This window comes from Polypterus senegalus, chromosome 18 (genome assembly GCF_016835505.1).
Source record: "Polypterus senegalus isolate Bchr_013 chromosome 18, ASM1683550v1, whole genome shotgun sequence".
NCBI classification, from domain to species: Eukaryota; Metazoa; Chordata; class Cladistia; order Polypteriformes; family Polypteridae; genus Polypterus; species Polypterus senegalus.
The window spans coordinates 54,789,115-54,816,248 of NC_053171.1; the positions used below are offsets into that span (position 1 = coordinate 54,789,115).

Sequence of the window (27,134 nt, forward strand, 5' to 3'; positions counted from 1 at the left end):
TCAGTTTGTTTGCCCTGTTGATTTCATACAAGGGACGCTATTGGCGGATGGCTTAGAAGCTACCCAATCAGAGCATGTATTACATATTAACTAAAACTCAATGCTATAAGATATGCATCCTGCGCGGAGCTTGATTGTTTGCTTGTCTCTGCCTCTCTCTCACCCTCTCTGACATTCTCTGCGCCTGATGGAGGGGCTGTTTGCACAGAGGCTGTTTGCTTAAAAGATACTGACGCTCCTCTAAAAAATGCCGCTTTATTGCGCTGCTCTGCATATTCAAAAGCACACGTATTGATTTTTTGATTGTTTGCTTTAATCTCGCTTTCTCTCTCTCTCTCTCTGACGTTCTCTGCGCCTGACAGAGGAGATGTGAGCAGAGGGACTGTTTGCTTAGAAGATACTGACGCTCCTGTAAAAAATGCCGGCAAACATAAAAGCACACGTATTGATTTTTTGATTGTTTGCTTTTCTTTGCGAGCGCTCTCTCTCTCACCCTCTGAAATTCTCTGCTCCTGAAGAGAAGAAGATCTATTTGCATTCTTTTAATTGTGAGAAAGAACTGTCATCTCTGTCTTGTCATGGAGGACAGTTTAAACTTTTGACTAAAGGGTGTTATTTCATGTCTAGAGGGCTCTAATAATGTTAACATTGTGGGAGAGTTTATAAGGGCTTAAAATATATAAAAATAATTACACAAACATATGGTTTCTACTTCGCGGATTTTCGTCTATCGCGGGGGGTTCTGGAACGTAACCCCCGCGATCGAGGAGGGATTACTGTACATATATACATATATATATACATATACATATATACATATGTATATGTATATATATATATATATATATATATGTATATGTATATATATATATATATATGTATGTTATACACACAGGTGCCAGTCATAAAATTAGAATATCATGACAAAGTTGATTTATTTCAGTAATTCCATTCATAAATTGAAACTTGTATATTAGATTCATTTATTACACACAGACTGATGTATTTCAAATGTTTATTTCTTTTAATTTTGATTATTTTAACTGACAACTAATGAAAGTCCCAAATTCAGTATCTCGGAAAATTAGAATATTGTGAAAAGGTTCAATATTGAAGACACCTGGTGCCACACTCTAATCAGCTAATTAACTCAAAACACCTGCAAAAGCCTTTAAATGGTCTATCAGTCTAGTTCTGTAGGCTACACAATCATAGGGAAGACTACTGACTTGACAGTTGTCCAAAAGACGACCATTGACACCTTGCACAAGGAGGGCAAGACACAAAAGGTCATTGCTAAAGAGGCTGGCTGTTCACAGAGCTCTGTGTCCAAGCACATTGATAGAGAGGCGAAGGGAAGGACAAGATGTGGTAGAAAAAAGTGTACAAGCAATAGGGATAACCGCACCCTGGAGAGGATTGTGAAACAAAACACATTCAAAACTGTGGGGGAGATTCACAAAGAGTGGACTGCAGCTGGAGTCATTGCTTCAAGAACCACCACGCACAGATGTATGCAAGACATGGGTTTTAGCTGTCACATTCCTCGTGTGAAGCCACTCTTGAACAAGAGACAGCGTCAGAAGTGTCTCGACTGGACTGCTGCTGAGTGGTCCAAAGTTATGTTCTCTGATGAAAGTAAATTTTGCATTTCCTTTGGAAATCAAGGTCCCAGAGTCTGGAGGAAAAGAGGAGAGGCACAGAATCCACGTTGCTTGAGGTCCAGTGTAAAGTTTCCGCAATCAGTGATGGTTTGGGGTGCCATGTCATCTGCTGGTGTTGGTCCATTGTGTTTTCTGAGGTCCAAGGTCAACGCAGCAGTCTACCAGGACGTTTTAGAGCTTATCATGCTTCCTGCTGCTGACGAACTTTATGGAGATGCAGATTTCATTTTCCAACAGGACCTGGCACCTGCACACAGTGCCAAAACTACCATTACCTGGTTTAAGGACCATGGTATCCCTGTTCTTGATTGGCCAGCAAACTCGCCTGACCTTATTGTATTGGTATTGTGAAGAGGAAGATGCAATACGCCAGACCCAACAATTCAGAAAAGCTGAAGGCCACTATCAGAGCAACATGGGCTCTCATAACACCTGAACAGTGCCACAGACTGATCGACTCCATGCCACGCCGCATTGCTGCAGTAATCCAGGCCAAAGGAGCCCCAACTAAATATTGAGTGCTGTACATGCTCATACTTTTCATGTTCATACCTTTCAGTTGGCCAACATTTCTAAAAATCCTTTTTTTGTATTGGTCTTAATTGATATTCTAATTTTCCGAGATACTGAATTTGGGACTTTCATTAGTTGTCAGTTATTATCATCAAAATTAAAAGAAATAAACATTTGAAATACATCAGTCTGTGTGTAATGAATGAATCTAATACACTTCGGAACAGGTCATCTACCTGAAGTTAAGGATGTTTGGGCCTGGCCAATACTTGGATAGGAGACCAACCAGGAAAAAGCTTGGGCTGCTGCTAGAATAGGCGTTGCTGAGGCCAGCAGAGAGTGCTTTCCCTGTGGTTTGAACATAGATCCCAATGCTCAAGTGCAGTGATGGGAACACTGTGCTTTAAAAATGGTGCTGTCCTTCAAATGAGATGTCATGACTCTCTGTGGTTGTTAAAGATCCCTGGGCATCCTTCGTTAAGAGTAGTGTGTATCCCGATGTCCTGGCTAAATTGTTCACCACAGTGTAGTCAATATGGCCTCTTAATCCCCTGTGTCTGACTGGCTGTCTCTCACCCCTTCACCATCTAACACCTAATGTGTGATGAGCGCACTGGTACAAAATGGCTGCCATCGCATCATCCAGGTGGATGCTGCATATTAGTGGTGGTTGAAGTGCTTCCCCACTAACTGTTTAAAGCACTTCGAGTATGTTGAAAAGCGCTACATAAATGTAATGAATTATTTTTAATACAGGCTCAGAACACTTGCTTTTGCAGTTGCACATTAAATCACTTACAAACATGAACATATAAATTATGATAAAAAAGTGAAACAGAATGGTCATAATTTGATTAACAAAAATCATGACAATACATTAACCACATAATAATAAAAGCAGCATACCAGTGAATGCCACATTTTCCCTTGAAACCATTCTAAATTTCATGACATAAAATTATTCTTGTAAATCTATGTTGACTGCTAAACATGGCTGGTGTTCCCCACATTTATGCTCAGATATCAGTTTATATTATTAAAGTTAAAAAGTAAAAAAAATGGCTTACCGCTGCTGAAGTCTCTTCAGGCAGCAGCACTTTCACCGCTTCAGGAGCTCTTAGAATGCAAAACCTGACAGGAAGGAAACATCAGCTTTTTTTTTTTTTTTCTTTTTTAATTCTAGTATGCCAAGATGAATATGTTATCTATTTATAAATTTCAGAAGGTAAAGACTTGGACCAAAAATGCAATAAAATATATATTTATAATAACAGTAAAATGAAGGCTAAGAGTTCAGAAAATATTTGCATCATATTATTGTAGACAAGGTAAATGGCACAACTATGATGCAAATGATAACTACATATACCCCCACACAAATATTCTTAGACCTGGTCAGTGTAATTCAGGAGCCTATCCCATCAGCATTGGGGGGAAAAAGGCAAAAATCAGTCAGTCTTGAATTCAGAAAATTGTGGCTATAGTAAACCTAACTGATAAATCTGTCCTACTTGTGACTGCCTGATGATGCATTAAAATAATTGTTTAATTAAAACGAAGTTGTGCTAGGTAATTTCAACTGAGAAAAAAAATAAATCTTGCTAACAATATTTGTACCAGCTGCAATACATTTCTGGTGTGTGTGTGTGTGTATAAGTTTTTCAGACCGTCTGTGAAAAGCCAGAATTTCCCTCTGGGGACAAATAAAGTTCTATCTATCGATTTCTACCTAAAAAAAAAAAAAATAAATAAATATTTAAACAAACACATACATAATAGACATGTGCCATAGTGATTTGAAGCTACCAAGTGCTTTCTAAATTGTAAAGACAGATTGAAAACATTCTCTTTATAAATTGCATGTGAAGATGACAGGTGTAACAAGTAAATTACATAAGCAAATACAATTAACTGAGGTATATTAACATGAGACAAATAAGTCTCAACAGCAACTATTGGGCCTTAGCTAATTATCCTGTGGTACCCATTTACTTAAATGTTAGTTTAGTGTGCTGTTAAATTATGTCAATGTCAGGCATTCTATAAATATCCATCCATCCATCCATTTTCTAACCCGCTGAATCCAAATACTGGGTCACGGGGTTCTGCTGGAGCCAAACCCAGCCAACACAGGGCACAAGGCAGGAACCAATCCTGGGCAGGGTGCCAACCCACCGCAGGACACACACAAACACACCCACACACCAAGCACACACTAGGGCCAATTTAGAATCGCCAATCCACCTAATCTGCATGTCTTTGGATTGTGGGAGGAAACCGGAGCGCCTGGAGAAAACCCACGCAGACACGGGGAGAACATGCAAACTCCATGCGGGAGGACCCGGGAAGCGAACCCGGGTCTCCTAACTGCGAGGCAGCAGCGCTACCACTGCGCCACCGTGCCGCCCTCTATAAATATCATATATATATATATATATATATATATATATATAAATATCATATATATAAATATCATATATATATATATATATATATATATATAAAATTAGCAAAACTGAAAGGACATCTCAATTATACAATCTTCAAATAAAGGACTACACTGTGTCAAGGTGCAACATTCTTCTAACTATAGATAACATTGAAATATAAGAATGCCCATACTCCTTGCCAAATGCCAGTGCTTGTTTTCCTCCATCACAAAGCTGGGCACAAACTGCATCCAAAAGCTTGTTCTTTAAGTGCTCCCCATCATCTTTTAGCTTCTCTTTCATTATGACTTCACCAGACTGAACAGTATCTGCCACTAGTGTTGCTCTACAAAAGACAGGCAAACATGTACAAATTAGTTTACTACATGGACAGATACAATAACTACATTTTTAATCAACTGACTGCTTACTTGATATGCTTAACACAGTTTGAACCAACTCTTTCTGCCACAAATTCCACTGTCCGACGCAAGGATGGTGGCTGATTGTGAAAGAAAGCTTGTTCCAAGTCAATCTGAAATGCAGAAAAATAAATGATAATTAAAGAAAAGTAAATATAAAAACACCAACAGTTTTAATTATTATGAAAGCAGTAAACATTGTGTTTCAATGGTTTAGTGAAGTGGAAGTACATTAATGAAAAACAAGCAGGCACACATCTTGAAAATTTGTTGTTAAAAGATTATACTGTATCAGTTTGATGTGCCAATCTAAGTAATGTCTTCTAGCAGGTCTCCCACAATTAGTATGAGAAATCTTGAGTAAGTTACTTAAAATTTCTTATTACTACTGCATAAGCAATAGGAAGAACAGAATATCAATACATGATCAGGAAAGACTAAGCACCTTTGTATTAGCAACGGATACAACTTCATTTAGAAGAGGATGTAGCAGCAATAAACTCCACCAAACATATACAGCTGCTCAACAGACTTGCATAACACTTATGAGGAATTTTAGACTTTACCTTACTAAACTGCTTTACTCCATGGATATTTATGATATTTCTGGCATGAACAGTTCCATCCCAATTTTGCTGAAGACTAGACCCTGACGTTGCCATTCTAGAATATAATTTACTTCAGTTTAAGCCATCCTGTTGTTGATTTACTTTGTGTCATTGTCTTCCTGAATTACCCAATGTGTATTAAGCTTCAAGTGACACTCTACTTTCTTTACACAATGTTGAATTCATTGATCTGTTTATCATAGCTGGATGTCCAGGCCCTGAGGCATCAAAGCAAAGGAGAGTGAAAGGGAAGCACAACTTGCAATTGACCACCTTAAATACTATTGCACATAATCAGTATTGAGCAGTTACAGGCATTCAAATCAGCAAAATTACAAGGGGACCCAAATTTTTGCACAGCCAGTTTTTCACATTTGATTTAATTTCATACAACTTAATACTGCTTAACTAAAAATCTTTGTTCGGAAAACACCCCAGTACTCACATGTTCCTAGGAAACAAAAGACATACCACTGTTATCGTTTTTGTTGAAAGTAGAGAAAATTATTATGCAGGCTGAGAGGGGTTCCCAAACCTTTTCATACGACTGTATGTACAGTATCTCTACAGCCGCCATGCCATTTGCACTTCAGAAAAGGAAAGACACCTGAAGCTAAGAGTGGACTTGGGTAAAATTAGGACTTGGAAAGTATTTGAATGGGAGACCAATCAGGAAAGCTAGGGGTTCCTGCTGGAAGAGGTATTTGTGATACCAGCTGAGGATGCTTATCCTGTGTTCTGTGTGTAGATTCCCAAAGACCCAGTACAGTGAATCGTGCTGGCCTTTGCAATAGATGTAAAACCAACATTCTGATGCACTGTGGTCATTAAAAATCCCTGGACATCTTTTGAAAAGACAAGTGTGTCCCCTGATATCCTGGCTAAACTGCCCATCATTGCCTCATCCACCCCAGTCCTCTAATCATTGTCTGTTCTTTAGTGGCTTTCTAGGTACTAAGTGTTGAAAGATATAATGGGTGGTGAGCACACTAGCAATAATGGCTACCATCACATTATTTGGGTTTATTCTACACATTGTTGGTGGTTGAAGTGGCCCCCCACTATCTAAATAATGAAGGTTAGAAAAGTGCTGCATAAATGTAATTAATTTTTTTGCTAAAGACCTGTTTTATTTGACTTGGGCATTATTCATGCAAAGATTTTTTTTTTTTTGATAAGAGCAGACTTTTTCAGTAGTCAAACGTTATGTTTCTTTTTTTATAGGGCACATTACCTCACAACTCTTCACCAATCTAATTTTTCATTGGAACACCTGCCCCATTAATTTTGGAAAATTAGTCTCAAGACTCACAAACTTTTTCCCAACCCACACTGAGAATGTTTAAGTTATATACTGTAATTATAATTGTGTGTCATTAGTTTAAGCACCTCATGTTTGTTGTTCACTGTGAATTAGCTGAAGATTAGACCACATTTATAGGAGTATTTAATGCAGAGATCCAAGTAATTCTAAAAGATTTGTAAATTCATTTAAGTTTTCAAGTATGTTCTTTTGCACCAACACATTTATGCAATTTAAACCAGAGACTTATTAACCATACTGATGAAATACTCTGCTCATGGCGTAAAAAATGTTGAATTTACAGATTTAAAAATGTTTAACAATGAAATTATATCACTAACAACTTTGGTGAAAGTGACAGTTTAACACTGCTGCAAGGAAGGTATGACACTAAAACAGAATGCACAATAGTGAGCTTATAAAAGGCAATACTGGTAATTACATACACACTGACAACTGAACTAAACTGTAAATGCACATATCAAAACTGCATTCTCTGCTCCAAAAGACTGATTAACATGTAAATTTGAAACAAAGAGCAAAAGAATTACATATGAATGTCACATTTTGTCTACATAGGAGATGCATGTTGAATGAGGACTAGGTTCTGTTTATAGAAGTTGGTCCTACCTGCAGTTTTTGCTGAGACAGAGAGATACATGGCACAAAGGGTTCAGCAGCTGTAGGTGTTATTTTGCGAATTAGCCCTCCATTCTTTGATGAACTGCCAGCTACAAATGCAGCAAGCAGTTTACGGAATTCACCTAATATAAAATTAAGCAAAACCAAAACAGAAAGGAAGGAAGTAAATAAGTAAAATGATTTTAGAAACAAACCTTAGACGACAAGATCAAAGGTTACCTATTGGAAATGATTCCTACTAATTTCAATTTGGTTCCATATCCATCCCACTGTCCAATGACTATAAACTATTTTTCATTTGTGGATGTACAAAAGTGTATATGACTAGAAAAATAAACTCAAAAGGCTACTTTTTTTTACACAGATGTCATGTACAGTACGTTTACTTTATACATGTATACATACATATATAAGCCAATGATTTACTTCTTATAAATTAAAATATATAAAATATCCATCAAATGAGACAGATGAATAATAGGTACAAAGATGTCTGAAAAATTAACGTACATTATAAATTATACTAACAGTAAAGTCTGTACTCTAGTAATAAGGACAGGATTTACACACCAGGATTCATCATAGGAATAAGCTTAATAATAGTTTGTACAAATTCAATTATTGTTACAGTCTGCATTCATGTGTAGCGAATAAGAGGTGTTACCCTTAAACATTTTCAGGGAAAAAGAAGTTTGATACAAGTTTAAAGCTATTCAGTACAAACTAACTGCTTTCCAATAAGCAGAAAAGCACAATGTTACCAGTAATTTAATATCTTCCTTAACGGTATGCTGTAAATAGAAACACAACAGGCAGGAACAGAAATGGCATGCATTTCAAAACACAATACATGCTGGTATTATTTGATATTGTATTTTCTGTTCTATTTGGATGGTGTCAATCGTCTCTACTCAAGTTATTATACTGAGATGAACGAATAGCTTCAGAATAGCCAGCTCTTGATGGTCTTAGGTATCCTTACATGCAAAATGTATTCTTTTCACACCAAAAGCTACCATTTCCACATGTCTTAGTTGACCATCTTCTCAGTCTCACGTCGTCCACCTAGACTACAGTGCAACTCTAAGCCAGGTCATTTCTATTCATTTCCTACATACACAAAAATGACAGTAGTGCGTATGGCCATATGCTTTCTTCATGCTAATACTTTCTTTCAAATTTGTAGTTTTTATTCCTCCCCTGCCTTAAAATTTGACACCTGATTAATATCACCTCAGTTACAACCCTGTTTCAAAAAAAAAAAAATTGCAACACGTTGTAAAATGCAAGTAAAAATAGAATGAGATGATTTGCAAATCATGTAAACCCTATGTTTAAACAAAAATTGTATAAAGACAACATATCAAATTTTGTGTGATTTCTTTCTTTTTTTTTTTTAATAACCCCATTTTAAATTTGATGCCAGCCACATGTTTTAAAAAAGCTGGGACAGGATCATATTTACCACTGTGTTGCATCACCTCTTCTTTTAACAACACTGTTTGGGAACTGAGTGGGCCAATTGCTGAAGTTTTGAAAGAGAAATGCTGTCCCTTTCTTGCCTCTTCTCTGATTTCAACTACTCAAATGTTTGGGGTCTTCTTTGTCATATTTTCATTTCACAATGTGGCAAATGTTTTTAATGGGTGACAGGTCTGGATGGCAGGCAGGTCACCTGGAGTCTCTCACTACCGAACCATGCTGTTGTACTACGTGTAGAATGCGGATTGGCTTTGCCTTGCTTGAATAAAAAAATGAAAAGATGCTGTCTGGGTGGCAGCATGTATTGCTCCAAAACCTCTATGTTTTGTTCAGCATTAATGGTGCCTTCCCAGATGCACAAACTACCCATTTCTTTTGTAGAAATGCACCCCATACCATTACATTTTCAGGCTTTTAAACAGTGCAATGATAGGACACAGTATTCATGGTTTCTAAAAATAATTTCAAATTTTGATTTGTTAAACCATATGACAGTTTTCCAATTTTGTCTTACTTTATTTTAGAGTTTGGAGCCAGAAAAGGTGGCAGTGTTTCTAGATCACATTTATATATGTTATTTTCTTTGCATGGTATGGTTTTAACTTGCATTGGTGGATGCAGCAACAATCTGTGTTCATAAACAATGTTTTTGGAGCTGTTTCTGAGCCCATGCAGTGATTACCATTGCAGAATCGTGTCTGGACTTACTGAAGTGACACCTGAGGACCCGAAGATCATGGCCATCAAATTTTGTTTTTCAGCCTTGTGCCTCATGTACAAAGATTTCTCTGGCTTCCCTGAATGTTTTAATTATATTATGTACCACAGAATAATGAAATACCCAAATTCTTTACAATTTTATATTAAGGAACATTATTTTTAAATCATTGCACTATTTGTTCGCACAGTCTTTCACAGAGTGGTGTACTCCTGTACATCTTCACTTCTGAGACACTCTGCCTTTCTGGGATGCTTTTTTATATCCAATCATATTATTGACCTGTTGCCAAGCAACCAAATTTGTTGTGAGATATTCCACCAGGAAAATCACTACATTCTGTTTTTATTTACATTTTACACACAATTCAACTTTTTTGGAAATAGGATTATATTTTAAGCTTCATCTTATATTCAACTTTCATCAGTCTCATCTTATTACCGTTCAACTTGCAAACCCGTCATACAGCTAAGGTAAACGATTCCTTCTTAAAAGTCAGAATGGGACGACTTACATGCACATCTCACTCTTGTTACCACCACTGAACCTGCACCTCCATTCACACGCCACATAATATTTCCACATGATTTTCAATATGTGAATAAAGTCTAGAGATGGATCACCCTCATTCTTATCCACAGTTCACATGGCGTCACTCAGCACTGGGTGTTGAGATCAATTATCTTTATTCTTTGCAGGCTGGCATAAGGATATGAAATGTCAACACCATCAACACAATATTACTTTTCATTTGTATACTGAATTTATCAGTTTAAGTAAATTATACATTCCAATTACATAATTAACAAACCCATTTACTTATTTAAATCAGTGGATGAATAGTAATTAGTTTTTAATTTAAAAAGTTAACTTTAAGAATAGTAAAGAAATAGGCAACACTATTGACTGAATATATCTGAATATTAAGTTGGCTAAACTGAACTGCTGAGACAGTATCTTTGACCCAGACGTAACCCTCAGTATTCATATTTTTGTGTTTTCCAACATTTGCATTCTCTACCTTTAAAATGCTGGAAAATTATGGCTGGTTTTTAAGCTTTTGGATCTTAAACAGCTAGTTTATTCATTTGTGATTTGCAAAGTTTAAGCTCAGGCAGCTTGATTTTATAATGGAGAAAAGCAAGGCGGCAAGATCCCAGATGGAAGGGCAGCCAAATCTTTATGTAACAAATAGAATTGACCATGGTGCAAGTGCCCAAATTAGGAAGTGCATTAGTTTATGTTACATCTCTTATCATCTATGCAAAATACTCTTCTCTTTAAAACCCTTCCGGCGTGCTTTCCATGGGTGTCTTGCCTTAGTGAATTTTATATATATATATATATATATATATATATATATATATATATACCAGGCCGGTCAAATGGATGTTACTCTCAAGGTTGAAATCCTAAGCTGCTGCATTTCTACAACAATGGCCTACTTGTTTTCTGATATTACACACTGTCCTTGACCTTCATTAGGCCATAGCCAGGTCACTGCATGCAAAAGCAAGTTTAGCATTAAAGCCATCTTTTCATTATGCTTAATAACAAGAGCTAGACTTTTACTTATCATTGTGTATAATTCATTTTATATTAATTATAAATACCAGAAATTGTGCACTTACCCCTCTACAGTTAACACAACACACTGCATCAAAAAAGCATGGTTATAACAACTGTATGACTCAACGTCCTAAAATTTCTTAAGTGGCCTCTAATTATTTTAAGAGCTAATTTTAAAATCTTCCTTCACACATATAAAGCCATAATTGCTTTCCAACCAAACCCCAACTCTCAAACTCATTCCTTGCCTCATAGAACTAATTAGAGCCTATATATAACATACTGTATATTAAGTTAATCTTTCAAAACTGCCATATTGCACAAACATTTATGTTGTTCAGCTCATATATAAAATTACAAAGTAAATCTGCCCATTGGTACACCTAACTCAGGGCGTACATTTTTGCAAGACACAGCCCTCCTTAAACATTCATAGGATAAAGAGCACCCATGCAACCTATGGAACAATCTGCCAAGTACTATCCCCTAATCCCCTAAATCAATGCTAAGATCTCATTATTTTAGCACAGCACATTCCTGTTATGGTTGTTGTTGAGGTTGTTTTATATTGTTCTTGTAGTGCTTTTTAATTAAGTGTAGTAATTGCCTTTGATTGTCCATTACGTATGTGTTACCATCTTCTTTCCCTTCTCAGTTCCCTCAGTAACACTTAGTCTGTCTTGAGGTATACTTCCACATAAGATAGATCTGTTTTTAGATGTCTCTTAACTAAACAGTTGATGCCTACATCATAGAAAACAGTTGGCTTTGAACAGTTAGAATTTAGATTTTAAGCCACCCTGAACATTTCAGTTAATAGTTTTGTATATTTGAGAGGTATGGCAAAAGTGTTTTCAGCTGAAACTTAAAGAGTTGTACTACGGTGTTGATTTTTTACGTGGTCAAACAATGCTCCTTTGGAGATCCACAGTGGCCTAATCAATGTGTACCAGGATGAGAGAGCAGGGGCCTGTTCTGGCTGCATGAAAAGAGAGGAAGTAAAAATCAACACTATTAATGGGTGGCATAATTTGTACCTGTACCTATGTATAGGTTGATTCCAAAAGCAACTGTATTCAGTTAATCTTCCAAAACTGCCGTATTGCCCAAATATTTGCGTTGTTAACTCATATAAGAAGCAGGAAGCAAATCGGACCAATGATACAACATGTAATAAGCTAACAATAGCACATAACTGCAGAGATGGCACAGTTAGTGGACTTGAAAAACATTCTAAAAATGAACCATGAGCCACTAAATTTGTGTCCTTCATTTTGTTTTTGAACCTAAGAAATCTTCATTATCGTAACAACTAAAATATGATAAATGTGTCATTTGTACTTGAGTCTTCACTAAGTGTTATTAACCAGCTAATGTCTCAGCAAGTGTCAAATATGAAAACGTGATATTCTGATAAAAGTGTTTTATTATAAAATAAGTATTAAAGAGTCAGTGTAAATGAAAATATATTCATTTTTGCTCTCACTAATTATTGTGGCAATTTTGTTAAAAGTGTTTTATTTTTTCAAAATATGGATTATTAGTCATTTTTATTTTTCAAATACTGAACAGAAAATGTCAGAGAAAACAATTAGTATATGAAAATGGTCAGATTAATCAGTAGGCCATAATGGTCATATTATTTTCTATAAACCCTATGCTGAAAGTCTCATAAACATGTAAATTTCCTCCAATTCCTTGCTACACAATATCAATGATACCACTTTATTAAGATATAAATTTATACTAGCAATAAACTTTAAGGTATTCATCAGTTGCTTGTGCATGCAGTTTCATCATGTTTTACTCATAAAACTACACATCTTTCCCCCTTACATAGTGCTAATTCCACAGTATGTGATATGCCAATAATTAGCCAACTACAAAACAGTAGCTGTGCAAGCAAAACACAATGCTTTATTTGAGTAGCATAGACAAATCTGTAAAAGTTATAAAAGTGTTCACTATATGAAAAATGAATACATTTTCTCAGTTTCATTAGTGCTGTGCTCCCACCTTTCCCTGGTCAAATGTTGGATTTTTGCTTTTTGTGTTTTCATGGAATATAAAAAGACCATCTGTTAAGCACTTCACAGAGTCTGGGGTTCCATATTTTGGCCATTCGCTTTATGCTCAATATAGAGTTGAGTTGGCTGTCTCTCCTTGTCAATACCCATCTTGGTTTACTGTGTAATCCAGCATCCTACCTCCTTGGAGTACTACATTTCATGGCCCACAACAGTAAAATCTAGAGCGTCCAACCTGAGACACTTAATTTAAATGCAGTGGGAATATGGAGTGGAACTGAGAACAATCTAGTCCCCACGCTTCTTTTAACTTCACCTGTTTGTTGTCTGGTACAAATCTTGTAATCGATATTTAACCCACTTCCTATTGTCCAAATGACTTGAAATTTTGCACACTTACTCACTTCCAATGACAATACATGAATAAATAATCAGTTTTACTAATTGATCAATTAATCCATGTTAATTAAGAAATTAAATTTTCATATGACGAATAGTTAAAGATTTCACCAATAGATGGCGCTAGTAATGGCTAGAAATATTAAAGGAAGTGTTAAAATATTGATTACAAAATTATACTAAAACAAACCCAAGACTAAAAAGTTGAAAAATATATATATATATATATATATATATATATAATACTTTTTTAAAAACCATGCTTATATTAAGTTAAAAAGTGTACTAAAAAGTAAAAACTAAGTCTCTCATACATCACTTGTAAAATAAAAGCGTGGGCGCTTTTCATCAATCAATAAAATCTTAGCAAAAGATTTTCTTGTTTTTTTCTTCTGTTTGCAACTTAAATCTGTTAAAGCTTTTAAAGTCTCACAATCATTTCCATCTCCTTTCCATCCAATCAATAATCATTTTTATAGTTTTTAACTCTCATCTTTGCAACCTGTGGTAGTTATGAACTTCATCCATTATGATGGCACAACCTTCTTTCTGCACCCCTCACCTACTGGAAATGTTTTTAAGAATATCCATTCCGACTTTAAAATCCATTAGCTTAAACTTCAGCCCTCACAAGCAGATGCCTAATGCCAGTCCTACTCTATTCTGGAAACAATTCCAGATATATGTCTTTTACTCGTCTACCATTCATCGTTCTGTCTGCTATTTTAGCCACCCCACAGACCTGCTTTACATATTTTTTCTACTGTTCTGTTCTGTCTTGTCTATGTACAGTTACTATAAAGACAGTCTTAGCTTCTCAATGCAAATTTGATAACTCCTTCTTCAAAATGGCAGTTTTCAGAGTGTGCCATGTAGGTTGCTCCTCTCCGGTTGACTTGCTCAGGCTTCATTAGCTTCATATTCCAGTTCCTTACTTTAACAGGGCTGGGTGCCAATTTTGGCAGATTCTTACATCTTGTCTTTATTATATTTATTGTATTTATATTAACTGTAGCTACCAATATTGCTTATTGGTTTTCAAGACTATTATGATTAAAATAAAGCGTGTCTGGGTGTACGGGTACATATCTTTAAAAAATACTTTAGAAACTTTTCATCACCCCACTTATATGGCATAATGCTCCTTTATTTTTTATACTATGTTTATAATAATTGTACTCTGCTCTGAGCTGAAAAATACATTTGAAATAATAAAAATAGATTTTCAAAACCATTTAATCTATTTCGGGGTCATGAGCAACCGTAGCCTATAATGAAAGCATTGGGAACAACAGGAAACAACAACATATGGCACACCAATCTATTGAAGGGCACTCCCACTGAACCACTTAACACAGTAATCCTCAAAACATGGGAACTAAAGTACTTAGAAAAAAGTGACACATACAAAGGAACCTACAAACACCACACCAAGGACAATGGATCTCTGAATCACCTATGCTAAACACTTTGCCATCCAGTATTCAACATGTCACCCAATTACAAGAACTTCCATACGTTCCTTTGCCAAAAAAATATATATCAAAGATTACACTTTAAAAGTTATGGTTATTGCAAACAAACATTGTACTCATTTCAAAAGAACATTGGCTTGTCATGTTGTTTTGCATATTTAATAGCAATTTAAACTTAGGGTATTTCCTGAAGGGAATCTAGTCCTCACTTCAGCAACACCCTGTTTAAAAAATAACTCTTCATTTCGTGTCCCCTAATTTATCCATAAATTTTCAATTTTAAAAAGACTAGGGGGCTTCGCTCGCCAAACCCCGTGTTTGGTTTTCCGGATACACACTTGTAAGATTTTTTTTTCTTCGAATTGTTGCTATTTCATTAGTTTCACTTTCATTTCAGAACTTCTGTAAAAACAATATTTGGAATCTTTTGTGTCTCAATATTCTGAATCTTTTAAATGAGGTCTGTGAGACTTGTGTTTAATGACTTTTGTACCATAATGTAGGAAAGGTTTCTCTGCTTGGAATTTCAGCACAGACAAAACGATCCACCATCAGTTAATAATTGTTTTTGCAAAGTAACCAATAAATGCATGTGAGTTAAACCCCATTTTTGAAATTCTCGGACTTAAACTAATTTCCTTTTGTTTGCACCAATGCGATCTGTGCTTTTTTTTTTGATACTGTAGCAACTGACGTAATAAAGTGTCACAAAAGTTCTACTTTAACAATCGCCGACTGCGTAATCCCAAACACAACTTTCTTGTACCCTCTCCAAACTTTCCTCCCACGGGTTTCGCCTCCCCTTTACCACATCAATCAGCACCCAGCTATCAGTCTGCCGTGGTGTACTCTGCCCTCCCTCGAATGGACCTTGGCTGGGACGCTAAAATACTTTCGACTGTAACTGCTTTCATATTCTGTACCTTTCTCTGCATATGTATCTCTTTTCTCCGCACTGCTCTTTTTTCTTTGTTGAGAGCACAGTCTCTGTGTGTTCCACGTGACTTTACATGACTGAATGTTTTGTTGGGCTGTCCGAGCTCTTAATTGATAAGAAGGACGTGTCTTGCAAAACTCTTATGTTCCACGTCCCCGCGAGACTGCCCTGGGACAATCTCTTGGCACCAAGTCTCATATTTACAGTCCCCGCGAGATGCTCCATGGCCCGTCTTTGTTGTCATGCAGGTCTTTAAAACGTCTTTCGAGAACTTCCGAGAAGATCACGTCTCGTCGCCTGGCTTTTACATTCCAGGATTTTTTTTTTATATAGAGAGAGACAAATTGAGGTAATTTTGCTATCCCAATGTTTCAGATTTAAAAAAATGTTTAGAGATCCCCTATGAGCTTTTCCTTCTTTAAATACTGTACTTAATAAACTGGCAGTGTCATCTTAAAACTTAGCTAAAAACCAAGGTGCTTTATTAAGTGAAACAACTCAACTGAAAAACTAGTCATTTGTCAGATGTTGTCTTTACTCAAAGTTCTGCTACATTCTGGCTGTGTCTTCAACAGTGTTAGCTATTTCTCCCTTGTTCTAGTTTATCTACAAATTTCAGTGGTTTGCTAACTATGTAGACATCCAGGTTAATAAAGTATAGCAGAAAGATGGATCCCAGAACTAATAATTAAAGTGCACCACTGAGGAAAAATCACTCCATGCAACACAATCTTTATTGTTTACTTTCTGACCTGAATCCAATCAGACACATCTCTTGAATACCAGGCACATCTATCATTTTTTTTATAAAGAATCTAGATAAATAATCTCTCTATTATACAACCCCAAATCAGAAAAAGTTGGGACAGTGTGGAAAATGTGAATAAAAAAATAAAGCAGTAATTTACAAATTTCCCTTAACTTTTATTTCATTGCAGACAGTATGAACACAAAATAATTCAGGTTTTTTTTTTGTCAACATCATTTGATTTGTAAATAAATATCCATTCTTGCCATTCGGCTTGCAACACATTTCAAAAAAAGTTGGGAAAGTACAGCATTTACCACTTTGTACAGTTCCCCTGTCTTTTAATAACACTTAAAAGACGTTTAGGCAATGAAGAAATCAAGTGACTAAGTGTTGCAGGTGTTGGTTTGTCCCATTCTTCCATGCCTTTTAGGTGCGCAACAGTACAGGGTACTGTCGTTTCAAAATGCGCCAAACATTCTCTATAGGAGACAAATCAGGGCTGCTGGCAAGCATCCGCACCCTCTTCTTACGCAGCCATGCCTTTGTTATGCGCGCAGTATGTGGTTTGGCATTGTCTTGCTGAAATAAGCATGGGCGTCCCTGGAAAAAACGTCGTCTTGAAGGCAGCATTTGTTCCACCAAAACTGAGATATACTTCTCAGCATTGATGGTGCCATCGCAGAAGTGCAAGTTACCTTTGCCGAAGGCACTGACACAACCCCATACCTTGACAGACCCTGGCTTTTGGACTTGTATCAGGTAACAGTCTGGATGGTCATTTTCCTCTTTGGTCCGCAGCACACGGCGTCCATTTCTTCCAAAAAAGATGTGAAAAACCGATTCGTCTGACCACAATACACGTTTCCACTGCACAAAGGACCATCCCAGATGCCTCCGAGCCCAGAGAAGTCGACGGCGCTTCTGGACACTATTTATGTAGGGCTTCCTTTTGGCACAGTACAGTTTTAGCTGGCATTTCCTAATGTAACTACGTACTGTAGTACTTGAGAGTGACTTCCTGAAGTAGTCCTGAGCCCACACAGTTATATCATTTATTGATGAATGACGGTTTTTAATGCAGTGCCGTCTGAGGGCTCGGAGATCATGGCCATTCAGTTTGCGCACGGTAATTTCTCCAGATTCCCTGATTCTTTTCACTATGTTATGCACTGTAGAGGGAGAAATGCCCAAATCTCTTCTTATCTGTCTTTGAGAAACGTTTTTCTTCATCATTTCAAAGATTTTTGCCTGCACTTGGTGGCAAACTGGCGATCCTCTGCCCATCTTTGCTCCTAAAGGAGTAGGCCTTTCCTCGATGCTGCTTTTGTACCGGAACATGATTGCAATCACCTGTTAACATCACCAGTTTCAAATCACATCATTATTTAGTTATTACACCTCATTACTACCCCTGAATTGCCCCCATCCCAACTTTTTTTGGAATGTGTTGCAAGCCTGAATGGCAAGAATGGATGTTTATTTACAAATCAAATGATGTTGACCAAAAAAATCATGAATTATCTTGTGTTCATACTGTCTGCAATGAAATAAAATTTGAGGAGAATTTATAACTTGCTTTTTTCTTTTTTTATTCACATTTTCCACATTGTCCCAACTTTTTCTGATTTGGGGTTGTAAAAAAAAAATCTTGTGGGAGGGAATGACTAGGAGACGATACGTGATCTTCACGTTAAGATCACGGAAGACAAATAAAAGACCTGCAAGATGAAAGAGAATGGCCATGGAGCGTCTTGCGGGGATATAAAACATGAGATTCTTGCAAGACACGCACTACTTACAAGCAATATCACAGCACGGCCAGCAAAAAAAAAAAAAAATCAGTAGTGTAAAGGCGCACAACAGCACACACAGATACAGGGGTCTCAGTGCATATAAAGCGTATAAAGGACAATACGTTATAAATGAAACGTTGACAACTAAAAGATCGCATTACTGCAAACAAAAGAGACGATACGTGATCTTCACGTTAAGATCACGGAAGACAAATAAAAGACCTGCAAGATGAAAGAGAATGGCCATGGAGCGTCTTGCGGGGATATAAAACATGAGATTCTTGCAAGACACGCACTACTTACAAGCAATATCACAGCACGGCCAGCAAAAAAAAAATCAGTAGTGTAAAGGCGCACAACAGCACACACAGATACAGGGGTCTCAGTGCATATAAAGCGTATAAAGGACAATACGTTATAAATGAAACGTTGACAACTAAAAGATCGCATTACTGCAAACAAAAGGAAATTAATCATCAGGACCAGGTGTAATTGAAAAAACAGCAGCACAAAGCGAGGTCAGAAATAAAAGGCAAACAGCAGAAAACAAAGTCTTATCACATTTGCATCATTCAATGCACAAAACGTAGATTTACACAATAATGGACCATACGCTATGAGAATCTGTGGTCCTGCAATAGTTAAAGAAATGACAAGTTTAATTTCAAACAAAACACAATTCGGTCAGGTGTATGTTTATGATCACGGAGAAGTGATCACAACGCGAGCAGCACAGACACGAAGTAGCAAAAAGGAAAGCGGCTGTACAGGCTTTAAAATGATAAATGGGCAGCATGCCCCCCCTTCACAACGTGAGCAGCGTTCTGTCCTGCAAGAAAGAGATTTAACCACGCCGGGGCCGGAAATAAAGGACAATATTTGTTTTACGTCATGTAAGACAAGGCAGTGAGCTATCATTTAAAAAAGTCCACAGACATCTAATCTAGCAGTTGTTGGACTGCTTTTGGCAGACAACCATCATGTGCTTCCAGCTCTTAAAACAACGACATGCAACAATCAGAACAGGCAGCTAGCTCACCAGCAGCCGAAAGACAGCAGATGATTCGACGGAATATCCTTAGCGTGCGTTGGAATAAACTAAATACATATAAGTATTTAAGTTTGCCTAGTTTTTGGTTAAATCTGATTGTTACTATCTACAGTATAATCTGAGCAGAACTGCTGAAAAAATGCACAAGACAAAAACATGTTACCTCCGTAATCCTATCAGTTAATTCCTTTGACAAACTGCAGAGCACTATTTACAAAAAATGACAAATGACTAGTAGTTCAGTTATTACTTTCAGAACAGTTTAAACTTTATGTGTTATACTCACTAAGAAATGGGCAGCAGGTATAAAGGAGTTGTTGATCCACCAAAGGAAGAGAATCCTACAAGCCAAAAAAGTGAGAAATGAGAAAAGTAACACAATGATTCCTCAGATTGATCATCTGTTTCCATATGCAGTATACTTTTTGATATAACAGAAGTGATCATATTAGATGGCTGCTTTTTTGAACAACTTCCATCATATTCCTTTAAAACTGCTCCGAGCTCCTAATTGACCCTGGTTTTGAACTACAGATTTTACAGTTCAAATTCCACAGTTAAGTTGTTAATCAAGATTTAAAGTTAAAAAAATGAGAAATATAATAATCAATAGCTAACCAACATCGTTTTTGGAATAAAACATTAACAACTTGAATCTAAAACTTACATATTAAAATAAGAATTCAGGAGAAAAAGTACTTGAAACATTTTTATAAGAATTTTTTTCAATTTGCATAAACTACATCTTGCTCATTTAAAAACATTGAGAAAGTTTTATGGAAAACAAACTCAAATCTCAGGTAAAGGCAATGTAAAACCAGCATTTATAATTAGTAAAGGTTTTTGAACATGAATTATCCCTGTTTGAATGTGTACATGATTAGATGCTGTGATTGACTGGTCTTGCATCAGATGCTGCTAAAACAGTTTCTGGCTCCCAGCACCCCTAAACTCGATTAAGCATACATGATATCACAAAATGCAACACTTTGCAATCAAACTGATGCCAGAATTCCAAAAATGTAATAGCACTACCAAGTACTATTGGATGGTACACCGGTACAAAAAAAGTATTGAAATACTACATTTTTGAAATGGTACTATACTAGCATTATACAAAACAAGTAATCATATTACATGAAAATGTGACTGAAATTCCTTTATGTGTTTTCATTGAAAAGTAAAGTTTGCATTTTTAAAAAGGCAGACAGAGCACGGACCAAGTGTGCAGATTCTCTACAAGGGGTGAATGGAGTTACATACTTACAAACTGTGTGGAATGGAGAAGGCAGGAAGGAGGAAAGTGGAAGGAATGCAAGACTTGGCATTCAATTGGCAGAAGGAACTGTAAGGAGCTGTAAAGCTACTGATGGCAGTATTAATACTAATCTGGGGCTACAATACCAGCAGAGAAGGAGCAGACCAGAATGCATAAGTATAAGAAGGAACAGCAAGGCATGCAGGAGCTGCACACACAAGTGAGTAGACAAAAAGACAGAAGGATTTGCGTGCTTCAGGCTGAAGCAGGTGACAGACTGTACAGGGACGTTAGTTAAGTCAGGAAGAGACTAAAAGAATAAGGCTTTTTCGCCATCTTAAATCTTAGGGTGGAGTTTGGATGCTGGGCAATAGTAGTGGGGATGGTCGGTCAGGAGTGCTCAGAGCTGCATCTAACTCATCAGTGATTTCAATTACTATTACATGTACCTGTGTTGCTCTTCCTTGCCTGGCTGTGGTTGCTACAATATTTTAAATAAATGAAATGCAACTCTATTCAGTTACTAGAGTCAGTGCTCAGTTAATGAAAACTTTTGGGGGGAGGGGGGGTTACACTTTGGGTTTATGGTTGGGCTTAGGATTGGGGTTATGAGACAGAAATATTAATACAGCATTTTATTTTGCAAAAATACAAAATTATCTGATATATTCTTCAGTTTCATTTTGGTACCACTACTGGGTTGAAAATTGTATTATTGATCCAACATTAGTACCAAGTGAAAGTCAAATTGAAGGCTATGACAATTCTCAGATGATTAAAAAATTAGTTTTTAAACAGAATAAAAAAAAACATTTGTTCCAGCAAATAAAATATTAAGACAATTAAACAAAAGTAGCATAGTCAGTGCATACCAAGCCTTGGATTTGAACTGCAGTGTCCCTGCTGTTAACAAGGTCTGTGAAATCACTGCCAAAGAATAGGTCTTCTGGAACGGCTGGAATCTAAACCCAAAAACATCATCAGAGCTGACATTATTATTTTTTTTTTTTAAATAATTTACAGAGGTACATAGTCATCTGATATGGATGTGCTTCACCAACTAGGCTGGTTTTAAAGCATTTCATATCCATCATGATTAAACTGAACAATGTGCCTGTTTTTTTCTTATTATTTTCTATATAACTTTTACAATTGCTCCAAAACAGCCATAACACATACAACACATAAATCAAACTTCAATGATGATTAAGAGGTAAAGTTATTTAGATGAAAGTGTAATTATATAGCTACACAAGTAAAATGAGGTTCTCAGCTATAAATTGCTTGACAAAACTATAAGCTTACTATTAAATCTACAACCCCAATTGAATGTTATAGCTATGAAGGGCTAATTTTGACAAAGGTAAAATGCAAAATTGTCTTCTGGAGAGATCAGGATGAAGATCTCAGGGTTAAGGTACTACTGTTACCTAGTAGCCAGGCAAGGTAGTTTTGGAATTTAATAGTGATGCCTATGGATTCCTTGCAAGGACCACTGTGAGAAGAGTCATTTCAGGTTGGAGAGATTATACATCTCAGCAGGTCTTTGGAACACTTAGGGATTACCTAGATATAACCAAGGAATAGCTGTAGACTACATCTGGAGATAGTAAAGCCTAGTCTGTCCTGTTTAGTCTTACCATCATGCTCCTTAAATAAACAAGAAAAAATACAGGAGAAATTTCCTTTAAAATAATTAAGTAAATTTTATATAGTGAACATTTCTGAGAATTAGTTATACTTGAAAAACACAAGAGACCATTTATCCACCGTAAGTACTAAATGTCTATAATAAAATGTAAAAAATACTTTTTAAAATTGATATTGATATACATATTACTAAATAACATTCAATAATACTTTGAAAAGTAAAGGCAAAAAACACAGAATGTACATGTATAGTTTATAGCATCATGTTAAACTACTATCTTATGATAGCTTATAGGTACAGAAATTAATTAGATTATTAATTAATTAATTAGAAGGTGTGTAAACATTTGTTTAATTACCATAACAAAATTGCCATGCATAATTAACATCCAGAGACTACCAAAGGTATCAAGGACACCACATGGCCTCTCTAAAGAAGACTCCAAAAATGCATTATGTATCCTGCATGATTCTCCACAGTTAACATTCACTACGGGTGTCATTCATATCAATAAATGGGTACAATGAGAAAAATAAATGGATACGATACAAAGATAATCAAATCATACAAACCTGAAAAAGCCATCCTAAAGCAGCCACAAGAAGTAGTTTGTTCAAGAAACAAGTTTCTTCATCTCTTACCAGTAAATTGCTCCTATTTAAAGTAAATATATATTAGTTATTTATTATGTACCAAAAAAAATTCCAGCCAAACCTATGAACCTATGACGCCTTCCTTTTTTAAACTTCAACTTTGTTAAGCTGTTGTTGCTGTGGTATTTGTTTCTCCCGACTTTTGTTCAGGGTATGTAAACCAATGCAGTGGGATAAAAGCCAACCAATGTACTACAGTATCTCTTATATATATTTTTCTTCTGGTTCGTCCTGCTTCCCCTCAAAACCAGTCCTGCCCACACGCAGCCGACACGGCATTTCTCGATTAGCGTTTGCTTCCATGGGTGCACAGATAACATAACCTCTTGGCCACGGACCATACTGATTTAAAATACATGGGCAAATTTATCACCAACTCTCTCCCCTAAGTGTTAACACTTCTACCTCTCTAGGATATGGACAGCTGTATGTTTTTGACATGGCGCAAGCTACTTAAGTATACGCTTACAAGATAAAGCAAACTCTTCATGCAGCGAAAATTTACTTCTCCAGCTAGTTTCTATGCTCACAGCCATCAACCTCTTCGCTAAATCATACAAACACATGCATAAAATCGCTCAGTCCAATCCAACAGCATCTGTACGAATGGTTTTCAAGGAAAACCCTGGGCAGGATTTACTACGATACAGTGCCCCGACATGTCACACCGATGTTGCAGCGACTTTCGTTGGAGAAGATGGCGAACCCCTGCCAAAAGGGACATTTGCATCTATCCCAGAGGCAACTCCTGTAAACAGATTTACACGCTCAATATGAATTGCAATCCTATGGTTTACCCACTTTTATTCCTATACGGAGACATTGGCTGCCACAAAGATTTACAACATTTTCCCGATAAAAGAACCACCAAGCGAATAAGGCTTACTCAATGTCAATTTTACACGTACAGATTAGCAATGAGGAATACATTTAGTATTTTGCACTCCAGCGGCAAACTACTCCAACAGTACGTCGTAGATTCGTATGTTAAAACAGAGGGTGCACGTCTCAACTATCTCAGATTAGATCAACAAGATTTGCGCGTGGAACAATACAAAGGGACTGTCAGACGCACTACAAACAAATGCTGAAAAACAACAACGTACGTGTAGGCAAAATGATCATATTACCGTCCACATTTCCAGGAAGTCCAAGATACATGCAACAAAACTAGCAGGATGCCATGGCCATAGTACAGAAATTCGGACAGCCAAAGCCCTCACTGACTGACTCATCACTAATTCTCCAACTTCCCGTATGGGTGGAAGGCTGAAATTTGGCAGGCTCATTCCTTACAGCTTCCTTACATAACTTGGGCAGGTTTCATTTCAAAATTCTATGCGTAATGGTCATAACTGGAAGCTATTTTTCTCCATTTACTGTAATGGAGTTGAGCTCGAAAGCCGTGGGGGAGTTTCGTGTGACATCATCACGCCTAATGTAATCCGCATTGAACTGACTGTCAGCGCAGTACTGTAGAAAACCAGGAAGAGCTCCAAAAAGAGCTGAAGAAAACATGCATTATATAATTGAGAAGGCAGCGAAACAATAAGAAGCGAGCGAGTGACATATACAACCATATTCATGAGTGCTGCTACTTCGGAAACAAAGCATGGTGTAAACCTAAAGTTTAAATTAGGTTCATAGACAGGCTGCCGCTGGCATTTGTCATGCCCACGGGTAATGCGGGATACAAGTTTAATGAGAGGACGCAGGATATAAACGAGAGTTTTGATCACTTTGTAACTAAGTTAAAATTGCACGTGAAGGGCTGTGCTTATGCAAATTCCGAGAGACTGTGTTTGTGGGGGATTGACAGTTAAAGGGTAGGGAGTCACGTCATCATCTCCCCTCCCATTCACCTCATTTCGCTCTGAGCTAAGCTCCGCAGCTAACACAGTCTTACGGAAGCGACTTTGTGACGCTGCCACCAAATACTCACAGAAAAATCCAAATTCCAAGTTAATACACACGCTGTCTCTAGAGTTTCTCCACACTCTAAATCCTCCAGGCACTACTTACAAAAGGTTACATTGACAATCGTGTTACGTTATTTTTAAAATGCTTCCTTTTCTTAGCACAAGCACAGCTGAGAAACTTCGATGCATGTGCTCCATAAGGTGTTAAAAAATCATGCATTTAATTACACTTTGCATTACAAACAAAGGGGAACTTCTGTCAATGCATGATTTCCTGGTACAACGATTATCAATCAATCAATCAATCAACATTTATTTATATAGCACATATTCATACAAAAAAATGTAGCTCAAAGTGCTTTACAAAATGAATAGAGAAATAGAAGACACAATAAAATATAAACATAAGTCAACATTAATTAACATAGAATAAGAGTAAGGTCCGATGGCCAGGGTGGACAGAAAAAACAAAAAAAAACTCCAAAGGCTGGATTACATTGATCAGCGCTTCCCGATTCATTTTACCCTCGCACACCCTTGGTTTGAGAAGAAGTATGAAAAAATATGAGGTTAACACAGAAAAACAGATCACCAATTGAAGATTTATGAATAATCGATTCGTCATCAATAATTGTTTTGGTAAAGCCATACTCAGTGTAATCCTCCTTCCATTTTATAATTTTTCCACCACTAGCCATGATTAAATGAACGGTAAAAAAGTAAGAGCGAAGCAAGGGTGACTTATTCAGGCAGGCAGGCGACAGCTCAATAGCTCGAATTTGGATATAAGTAGGTTCTATTTAGTCGCCAGAAATATCTTTGTTAGGAATGGAATTTGAATTTAGTCTTTAAATTTCTATGGTAAAGAAAAAGTTATGCAATGATGACTAAATTTAACTATATAAAGTCAAAACTTGTATATATAAAGTCATTCCCGAATATATAAAGTCAAATCTTGAATATATAAAGTCAGCGTCGGAATATATAAAGTAAGCGCTGCAATATATAAAGTCAAATCTTGAATATATAAAGTCACCGTCGGAATATACAAAGTCAATGCTGGACTATCCATCCATTTCCCAACCCGTTGAACCCGACCATAGGGTCACAGGGGTCTGCTGGAGCCAATCCCAGCCAACACTGGGCGAAAGGCAGGAACCAATCCTGTGCAGGGCACATGCATCATTTTCAAAACATTAACTGAACAGTGTTTTTTTAATTTATTTTTCTGAATACGTTTTTGTTAACTTAGTTCAGTTCAGAGTCGTTTCAATCAATAGATTTTGACTTTCACTTTATATATTCAGGAGTGAGTTTATATACTCCGATGTTGACTTTATATAATCAGGAATGACTTTATATATTCCAGCGCTGACTTTATATATTCAAGTTTTGACTTTATATATTCCAGCGCTCACTTTATATATTCTGACTCTGACATTATACAGTATATTCAAGTTTTCACTTTATATATTCCAGCGATGACTTTATATATTCAAGTTTTGACTTTTATGTATACCGACGCTGACTTTATATATTCAAGTTTTGACTTTATATATTCTGACGCCGACTTTATATATTCACAAAATCAATGTATTTGCCTGTTTGGCACCCCATAGTATATGTGTGTGTGTGTATATCAGCAAAAAAAGAAACGTCCCTTTTTCAGGACTGTGTATTTCAACAATAATGTTTTAAAAATCCAAATAACTTTACAGATCTTCATTGTAAAGGGTTTAAACAATGTTTTCCATGCATGTTCAATTAACCATAATCAATTAATTAACATGCACCTGTGGAATGGTCATTAAGAACTTAACAGCTTACAGAAAGTAGGCATTTAAGGTCACAGTTCTAAAAATGCAGGACA

General features: G+C 36.6%; 1 protein-coding gene across 1 annotated transcript in view; it reads right to left on the reverse strand.

Annotated features, from left to right (window-relative positions):
- The window catches only part of cdan1 (codanin 1), a 133,759-nt gene that overhangs the window by 17,120 nt on the left and 89,505 nt on the right, over window positions 1-27,134 (reverse strand). The window contains exons 15-21 of the mRNA XM_039741475.1: window positions 23,265-23,346; window positions 21,914-22,003; window positions 20,070-20,124; window positions 7,570-7,703; window positions 5,038-5,141; window positions 4,800-4,952; window positions 3,245-3,308 (exon numbers count right to left, since the gene is read on the reverse strand). Of these exons, the coding sequence (XP_039597409.1) occupies window positions 3,245-3,308; window positions 4,800-4,952; window positions 5,038-5,141; window positions 7,570-7,703; window positions 20,070-20,124; window positions 21,914-22,003; window positions 23,265-23,346 (682 nt within the window). The remainder of the gene's footprint in view (window positions 1-3,244; window positions 3,309-4,799; window positions 4,953-5,037; window positions 5,142-7,569; window positions 7,704-20,069; window positions 20,125-21,913; window positions 22,004-23,264; window positions 23,347-27,134) is intronic.